This window comes from Chiloscyllium plagiosum, chromosome 3 (assembly GCF_004010195.1).
Source record: "Chiloscyllium plagiosum isolate BGI_BamShark_2017 chromosome 3, ASM401019v2, whole genome shotgun sequence".
NCBI lineage: Eukaryota > Metazoa > Chordata > Chondrichthyes > Orectolobiformes > Hemiscylliidae > Chiloscyllium > Chiloscyllium plagiosum.
The window spans coordinates 126568061-126577857 of NC_057712.1; the positions used below are offsets into that span (position 1 = coordinate 126568061).

Sequence of the window (9797 nt, forward strand, 5' to 3'; positions counted from 1 at the left end):
CTCTCTCACACACTCACTCTCACACACACTCACCTATACACACACTCACCCACAGAATGACACACACACCCCCTCATCCACACACAATGACACACACACACACGTACAATGACACATATCGTTACCCATTTACTCGCTCATACACATATATTCACTCTTTCTCACTCACACTCACACACTCACCCTCACATACTCACCCTCACATGCACAGTCTCTTCTTACAGACACACACAACCTCAAACACTGTCTGCCTCCCTTACACACACACACACAATCACTCTCTCACACTCTCATGCAGTCACACAGTCTCTCGCACACACTGTCATACACACAGTCTCACTCACACATACTGTTATACACAGTCTCACACACTGTCATACAGTCTCACTCACACATACTGTTATACACACAGTCTCACACACACACTGTTATACACACAGTCTCACTCACACATACTGTTATACACACACAGTCTCACTCACACGTACTGTTATACACACATATAGTCTCACACACACAGTTATACGCATACAATCTCACAGTCACACACATTCTCAAACACACACGACAGTCTCCCCCTCACACGTAATGTAATACACACACTCTCTTTCACACATACTGTCATACACACAGTCTCTCTCACACACAGCCTCGCATTTTCTCTCTCACACACACACTGTCTCACCCTCCAATTTGCACAGTCTCTCACGCAGGCTCTCACCCAGACTCACTATGTCTCTGTCTTTCACTCACACACACAGAGTATACGCTGTACACGGTCCCAGAGACGGAAACCAACAATAACATGATTCACAGGAGAGTAAGCAAACTCTTCCAGGACTGGGCAGTCCATCAGGACCTGTGACCTGTTGCGTCTCCCTAATCCAGTTCTCCTGATCCCTCTGCATCGTCCTGCCTGGTTTCCCCTCCCATCCAACCCTTCCCATCTCTCTGCCTCACCCTCTCCTCCTGCAGCCCCCTCCAATTTTGCCCTCACTTTATCCCCTGTCCCGCTTGGAGCTGCCGGGCTTTGGCTGGGACCTAAAAGAGGCGGCAGAAGGTGGGGGCGCCCTGATAGCAGAACTCAAAGAGACCGTGCAGGACTGACCCAGCCCTCACCGTGTCCCTGACACTCCCAGCCCAGAGCCTGCCAGATTCGCTGGAGCAGGTGCCCAGAAGGGTTCAGACTACCCCCACCTCACCCCTCCCTCCCACCCACCAACCCCCGGACAACCCAGAGTCCCCCTGCTTTGGAGAAACTCTCTGCAATCGCTGTGCACAGGACCCGATCTTGGGTAACGCTCTGTGTGTAGTGTGTAAAAGTGGAGCCAGAAGGTCGGATTTCTAAATAAATAAACATTGCCGGTCCCATTTTGACCTGCAGGAGTCCAGTAGCTCTCCCTCCCTCCCAATTTATGGTCAGAAACGTGTGTTTCAATGGTTTTTGCGGGAGGGATAGTATCGACGGGCCGAGTGGCTTCCTTACCCTGTGTGTTTTTTAACGTGATTTCAAAACAGTTTAAAATGACACCCCGGGTCTGAAGATTAAACACTTTTTTTTAACAATTTATTTACCTGTTAGCTGGTTGAACCAATGACAGACTGAGCGGTGGAAGCCAATTTGTTGTAAAATTAATGTATACCTTGTAGTTGTTTAATAACTGTTTCTAATCTGACCCTCTTTTTCTTTCCTCCTCCCCCCACCGGGTGATATATTTGTTTTGCTCCGGTCGTTGGCTGTGTAGATGGCGCACATCCCGAACGAAAGAGCTCGCAAGAGCGAAGGTAAATGAACCAGTAAACTCTAGCGATTTGCAAATCCGACTGTACGACCGTGTTCCGCCTGGGCTGAGACTTATTCATTGTGGACCTGCCCGGCTCTCCGAGCGCAGGCTTAGATCGCCACCTCCTGGTCACAGGCAGCAGTGCAGCCCACTGCCTTCTGCACCTCCCTCCCCGAGCCCCACCCCCCACACACAGACTGGGAGCTGCCTGGCACTGGTAGTGGTGGGGTGATGATGGGAAGGGCGGGAGGTTGGGGTTGGTGGAGGGAGGTGGGAGTGAACCAATTCCTTTTCAATGGCAGCCCCGTTTGCCAATGCGAAACTTCCCCTCCCTCTGAAGGGTCCAGACTCCACCTATACTTCCCCACTGCCTTGGGAAACACCCCCTCCTCTCCCAGTTAAACCCTCTTCCACTGGACAGAAGATATGAAAGTTTTTGATTCACAGCATCCGCAGTTCTTTCAATGTTTATAAAAATTTGAAGTTAAAAATCACACAACACCAGGTTATAGTCCAACAGGTTTATTTGGAAGCACTGGCTTTCAGAGCGCTGCTCCTTTATCAGGTGGAGCTCCGAAAGCTAGAGCTTCCAAGTAAACCTGTTGGAGTATAAAATGGTGTTGTGTGATTTTTAACTTGGCACACCCCAGTCCAACACCAGCATCTCCAAATCATGAAAGTTTGAGTGCGCGTACTGACAGGTTCAAGAACAGCTTCTTCCCTGCTCTTATCAAACTTTTGGACAGACCTCTCAAATGTTAATTCTGATCTCTCTCTCTCTCTGCACCTTCTCTGCAGCTGTAACACTGTATTCTGCTCTCTGTTCTGCTACCCTGATGTGCTTTGTATCTGTCTGTGCAGCACCCGAAACAACACTTTCCACTGAATCCCGGTTCACATGACAACAGTAAATCAATCAATATTTGGTCAAATATTTGCCATTAACCCTGTGCATGGCACATTGAATTGTGCGTCGGTGCAAGTCCATTTCCATGGGGCCTGGCCAATGTTCTTGTTGCCACCTCTAGTTGCCCTTGAACAGAGTGGCCTGTTCAGGTTAAACGTCAAAAACACTGATACAGACACCGGCAGACTTCCCTCCTCAAATAAAACAAAAAAACTGTGGAATACTGGATATCTGGAACAAAAAGCAGAAACTGCTGGAGAAACTCAGCAGGTCTGGCAGCATGTGAGGAGAGAATGCAGGGTTAACGTTTTGGTTCTGCTGACTTCAGAGGATTTGAAATGTAAACTCTGCTCTCTTCCCGCAGTGCTGTCAGACCTGCTGAGTTTCTCCAGCAACTTCAGTGTTGATTTCAGATTCTGTTCCTTAATGGGCTTTGCTAACATGGTGGCATGGCGGCTCAGTGGCTAGCACTGCTGCCTCACAGCACCAGGGTCCCAGGTTCGTTTCCAGCCTCGGGCGACTGTGTGGAGTTTGCACGTTCTCCCCGTGGTTTCCTCCCACAGTCCAAAGATGTGCAGGTCAGGTGAATTGGTCGCGCTAAATTGCCCCGTAGTGTTAGGTGGATTGGTCAGAGGGAAATGGGTCGGGGTGGGTTACTCTTCGGTGGACTTGTTGAGCCGAAGGGCCTGTTTCCGCACTGTAGAGAAGCTAATCTAACACCTGATTAAGTAGCTGTCACGGTTACTAAAGCTGACCTTCCAATTCCAAACTTATTAATTTAATTTAAACTGCTGCCACCTCCCCCGTCCCCCCACTCCCCACAAAGCAGTTATTGGGCAATTAGAACCCAAGACCCCAGGTTACAAAGTCACTATTATTACCATTACATCACCATCTGCTCTAGCACTAATTGTAATATCAGGACAAACTGTGGACCCTGCACTTTGGAGTGGATGACAGGGGGTGCAGGAAGAGATTGGTAGGCAGCATTGCAAGTAGTGTAGGAGGTGCAACTGGAACACCACACAGTCAAGGTTCAGGAGAGTTTAATCAAGGTATTTGAATTTGAGAGACTCGGCTTGGGTACATAAAGAGAAACTGTTTCCACTGGCATTACAAGGTCAACTGGTGTGAAAAGCTGACTCCTGCTTACACTGGACTTTCCAGAATGTCGACAGCATGTGACTTCAGTGATCTCTGGACCTGGAATCATCAGAGCTCTGTCTTCGCATCAGTGTCAATCCCTTTTAGTCTGCAGCCGATTAGCTTGGCATTAAGATTCAGTTTGAGATTCAGTGCTGGTGTATTTGCTGATCGATACAGGCATTGCTAGCTGTTGAGGCAGAGTTATTAAACAGGTATTGATAACTGTACAGGGACAGCTGTTGGACAGGCACTAATATGTATACAGGCATCAATACTAGACAAGTACTGGTAGAGGCTCTCATGACTACAGACATCATTATATGCAACAAGTGCTGATGTTTGTGCAGGTACCTATAGAGACACAAATAGACTTAATACTTGTACAGGTAAAGATACTGATACAGATATCTATAGAGCCAGTGCAACAAGCTTCTGATCAAATTTGAAACTAAACCTTACAATTGTTATGTTTGTCTTTGTATTCACACATTCGGAATCAGGGACTGTGACACTGTGCAAAGAGAGTGATAATCAATGTATCTAGGTTTCTTTATTTTAACACAATTTATAGACTGTCGCCTCAGCTTCTTAACAGGTTCTTGCACCATTGTTTTATTCTCCAATTTCTTTAAGGGTTGTGAGGAATGGTCTTGTGTACTGGGGATATAAACTAGAAAGCCAGACTTGAGTGCCTTCATCTCAAGCTCTACCATATAACCTCAGAGTACCTCCTGTAGTCAGTCATCTAGAGAGGGGTTGGATGTGATGTGTGTTTACTTTGAGAAGTAGAGTGACTGTGTCTTGTTTGATGCAATATTTCATAGACTGATAGAGTCATACGGTAAGGAAACAGACCCTTCGGTCCAACCGGCCATGTTCCCAAACTAAACTAGTCCCAGCTGCTTGACCGATATCCCTCCAACCTTTCCTTTTCATGAACTTATACAAATGTTTTTTAAACTCTAACTGTACACACGCCCACCTCTTCCTCTGGAAGTTGATTCCACTCGTGAACCATCCTCTGTGTAAAAAAAGTTGTCCCTTTTTAAATCTTTCTCCTCTCACCTTACACATATACCACCTGGTCTTGAAATTCCATACCCTAGAGAAAAGACACTTGCCATTCATCTTATCTATGCCTCACCTGGTTTTATAAAACTCTATAAGGTCACCCCTCAGCCTCTTGCGCTCCAGTGAAAAAAGTACCACCCTATCCAGCCTCACCCTAAAACTCGACCCTTCCACCCCTGGCAGCCCAGAGGTGAGAACTTTGTCTGGCCAACTCTTGTGGGAATGATAAGGTTGTGTGGGGAGTGGTGAGGTGTGTGTGGCGAGGATTGTCAGTGAGTGTGATATTGGAGGGGAGGGGCGAGGGGGCGGATAGTTTTTGGAGATCGAACTGACCTTTATGTCTCCAAATCTCAACCAGCTGCCACTGACAGGAACGTTTTTACGTCCTTGGAAATGGCACACAATCTTCCCTCTATCAATTCTTCACTTCAGAGGCACGTCATTTATTGGGCCTGAGCAGCAATTTGGAATGTCTGATGACCATGAAAGGTGCTACAGAAATGTAAATCCTTTCCTTCTGCTCCCTGGCTCTGAGAGTGGGGAGCTATACAACAAGGGGGGGGGTTCCTGACTGCAAATTGGATAGTATTGGTCACAGGTCCAGGAGAATAATCACAGTATGGAAACGGGCCCTTCGGCCCAACAAGTCCACACTGACCCTCCAAAGAGTAACCCACCCAGACCCATGCACGGTGGCAGCAGTGGTTAGCACTGCTGCCTCACAGCGTCAGGGACGCTGGGTTCAATTCCCGCCTCAGGCAACTGTCTGTGTGGAGTTTGCACATTTTCCCCTTATCTGTGTGGGTTTCCTCCGGGTGCTCCGGTTTCCTCCCACAGTCCAAAGATGTGCAGGTCAGGTGAATTGGCCAGGCTAAATTGCCCGTAGTGTTCGGTGCAATAGTCTGAGAGTGGTTTCGCAATGCCTTATTAATGTAGTGTTATCTATATTACTCCACACCCCACCACAGATTGGTGCAATAGTCAGAGGGAAATGGGTCTGGGTGGGTTGCTCTTCGGAGGGTCGTTGTGAACTTGTTGGGCTGAAGGGCCTGTTTCCACACTGTAAGGAGTCTAATCTAATCTAATCAATACTCAAAGAACCCAAAATGCCAGTAAAATTGATAACCCGGACAGGAATAAGAGTCCTGTTTACTCATGTCCCCATCCTTTGAGAATGACTTTGCTAATTCCCACACAAATGAGAGTGGGTCTGAGAGTGGTTTCGCAATGCCTTATTAATGTAGTGTTATCTATATTACTCCACACCCCACCACAGATTGGTGCAATAGTCAGAGGGAAATGGGTCTGGGTGGGTTGCTCTTCGGAGGGTCGTTGTGACAGAGAGATAGTGAACTGAATAAACAGTACTGTGTACAGTTGAGAAAAAGAGAAGATAAGATACCAGTGCAGACCTGGTTTTAAAGGCCATCTTTAAAATGCAATTGAGCAGCAACAATATGAGACAAGGTCATACAGTAAAGGCTTGTCCTTCACTGACCTGCCTTCTCGCTAACTCGTCGTCAGTGTCCTGCTTTAGAATGCAGCTTCATCCATCCATGTCTCTGATGGTGAAGCTTTCATTACTGCAATTTATGTTCCAAATCATTGTCTACTACTCCCTTTCTAAAATGTAACTTTATTTGGATTGTGAAATTGCAGAGAGGTGAGTGTTGGCGGGGGCAGGGATGGGTGTGTTGTGTGTGTGTGTTGGAGTATGAGCGAAAGATTTTGTTTGTGTGCGGGAGACTGAGAGAGATTTTGCCTGTGAGAGTGAGAATGTGTAAGTGTGAAAGGGTTTGTGTGTGTCTGCGCAACTGAGGAACATTGTGTGTGTCTGTGTGTGTCTGTGTGAGAGAGAGAGTGAGAGATTCTGTCTGTGATTGAGAGAGAGTGTGAAAGCTGCTGGTGTTCTAAGATGACATTACTGGAACAGCTGAAGGACAATACTGAAGGTCAGACACAGAATTGTAAAGGTCAATCCCTCAATTTGGTTCAGACGGGATTCCCATCACAATCATGCGGCATGGTTTATCGTTCTGCAGTTTTTGATACTTCTCTCTTCTAACTTAGAGCCCCTCATTGGAACAGTCCACAGAAAATCAGGACAAATTAAGTGACTTCTTTGATGGGTGTTAGTGATGCTGTGGGCTCATGTTGTAGGGAGTGCTGTCCACTTTGAAGTACTGTCAGGGGGACCAAGGTGGTGAACAGACCCTCAATTTCACCTTGCGGGGGTGCACTTCTGACAGTGCAGCTGTCCCATGCCATGGCTCGGGCCTGTGATTGTGGGCTCAGGTATCTGAACCTCAGACTGGGGGCACCTCTCGCCTCGAGCTGGCTAACATCACGGAGGCTGCATGTCACTGTGGAGTGGGGATAATCACATTCGAGGTGTGGCGAGGCCTTGAAGCGGTCTTGGAGGACATCAGGGTCTTGAGGGGAATGAGAAGGTGGTCAAGCCGGGGTTGGTGGAGGGGGGGGGGGGTGGATTCACACCCAGAACTTACTCCTGGTAAAGCAGGAAGAGTGTCAGGTACCATTCCTGATGCCGTCCTGTCTCCTTTACAAACTGTCTGCCCACACACCCCAACTCCACCACGTTGGTACTAGGCGTTCATTGCCTCGGGAGACAGTCCTGAGGTGTCGCTTTCTCTCACACATGCACACATATAGTCATAATCTACACTAGTCCCACCTTTCTGATCTAGGCCCCTAGCCTCATCTGCCTAAACATTCCAGACTCCCACCACCCTCTGGGTGAAAAATACGTTCCCTCTAATCCCCTGTAATTGTACCCCCTGCTTATTTACCCTTTACCTAAGGGGAACAATTACTTTCCATCCACCCTGTCCATGCCCCTCATAATGTTATACCCCTCATGCAGGTGCCCCCTCTCAAACTTCTCTGCTCCTTAGAAAACAACCCGAGCTTGTTATAACCTAGCCTCTCTCCATCACTGAAATGCTCCATCCCAGGCAACGTCCCGGTGAATATCCTTTGCATCCCCTCCAGTATAATCACATCCTTCCCACAGTGACGGGCCTAGCTCAACACACAGTACTCCAGCTGGAGCCTAACATCCCTGCTTTTATAATCTCTGCCTCGACTGATAAAGGTGAGCGTCCTGTATGCCTTCCCCACCACCTTATAAACCTGCGACCTTCAGGGATCTGTGGGCAAGCAACCCTTGTGTTGTGTTTGACGTCTCACCTGAATGATGTCAAAGGAAGGGGAAGATGTTGCCATGGATACTGCGAACACCCAAGTTTCCGAGCCGCTGAGAGTCAGAACTGAGCAAATAAAAAAAGAGGAACCCAGTTTTCCCAACCACCATCAGTCACGACACGCCAAACTGTAAATCGATGACTTTGAAACTCAGTAACCACTGTGGACTACATTGGTTGCTCTTAGTTGAATTTGCCGCTGAGGATAGTGGTGGTGAGAGGTGGTAAGAGAGTCTGTGACATCGTGAGACAGCCCAAGTACCATTACTCCAATGCTTAAGTTCCTTAGAGGACTGGACAGGATAGATGCTGATACATGTTTTCCTTTCTTGTAAGAACACAGTTAGAGATGGAGGAGCAGGGTGATGGTTCTTGGGGATGAGGAGGGTTAATAAACTAAGAGATACATGGATGGGATAAGTGTGGAGGGTTATGGACCAAACACAGGCGAAGGGGACTAGTTCAAATTGTGAAAACTGGGCAGCATAAGCAGGTTGGGCCCAAGGGCCTGTTTCCCTGGTGTAGACCTCATTGACTGAGGGGGAGTCTCTTCACTCAAAGGGTTGTGAGGCTGTGGAATTCTTTACCTCCCTTCCCAGAGGCCAGGGGATGCTCTGTCTTTGAGTTTGAGAGAATCGGTTGATTATTGTACTGTCTGGGAAGGTGTGGGGAGTAGATGGGCAAATGGCGTTGATGTTGTGGGGTGGGGGGGGGCACAGTCTTGGATTTGTTAAACACAGCTGGTATCTAGAGGGTCCATGTAGTCTTTCTTCTGCTCTCCTTCGGCCTTTTAGCCAATGTATCACAAAGACTATTGTAGATGTTTTGTCGTCAACCTTCTTAGAGAGATGTCTGGAGAAGGTGGGATTTGAACATGGGCCTTACAGCTCAGAGGCAGACGACACCATCACAAGGGTCCCCTTCGAGGTTATTGTGTGCACAAATAATAGATCTGTGTTCTTAATGTGTCTCTCACAACAATTTGGCAGCCATTTGTGTTGGGTTACAACTGAAACAGCACTGGGTTAAAACATCGAGCCAGGCTCAGAAAAAGACTGTCCCTTTTTTTCTTCATTGTGCTTAGTTTGACCATTCCTAAGGTCCTGCAACACTCTCATTCCCCCCACCCCTTCACAATAAAGATAAGAGGCTGTTTGTAATTGTGGGTCTGACCTCAGTCAGTAGGACCCACTCCCTTGATAGAGGGCTGACAGTCTGTGAGCTGACACAAGCCAAATTAAACCATTTCGTTATCGGGTTAATCAACATTCTTATCATCCACGCGACTCCGTATAATCTACACTAACACACTGAGCGCTGTCTCCAGGCAAACAGAAGCACAGTGCAGACAGATGGTTTCCTCAGTCACAGCCCAATGGTGGTGACAGGAACCGTCAATGTAGTGCGCTACATGGCGGAGCTTGGCAAATCCGCAAGCACTCCAGTTTTGGGAACGACCTGTATCCCGTGGGAATGGTGTAGTTAATCCAGGGATTTGTCACCTCGTGCCTTGCACAGTTCACCCTCACGCTTCCCCCCAACAATCCCACCGACCCAGACCTTCTCCTGCTCCTGTCAATCTGACTTACACATTCAGTGACAATCCCCCTCGCCTCACACCACCCTCTCCATCCCCCCATTCCTGCCCTACCCACTCCCCATTCC

At 47.9% G+C, this 9797-nt stretch overlaps 1 protein-coding gene across 5 annotated transcripts in view; it reads left to right on the forward strand.

The window, feature by feature from the left end:
* Window positions 1-9797, forward strand: part of vegfab (vascular endothelial growth factor Ab) — a 42142-nt gene that overhangs the window by 3709 nt on the left and 28636 nt on the right. For 4 of the 5 annotated variants that reach the window (XM_043687265.1, XM_043687261.1, XM_043687266.1 and 1 more), the window contains exon 2: window positions 1746-1785. In XM_043687265.1, the coding sequence (XP_043543200.1) occupies window positions 1746-1785 (40 nt within the window). Of the gene's footprint in view, window positions 1-450; window positions 821-1745; window positions 1786-9797 lie in introns of those variants that run through there. The other variant, XM_043687263.1, reaches the window with a different exon arrangement.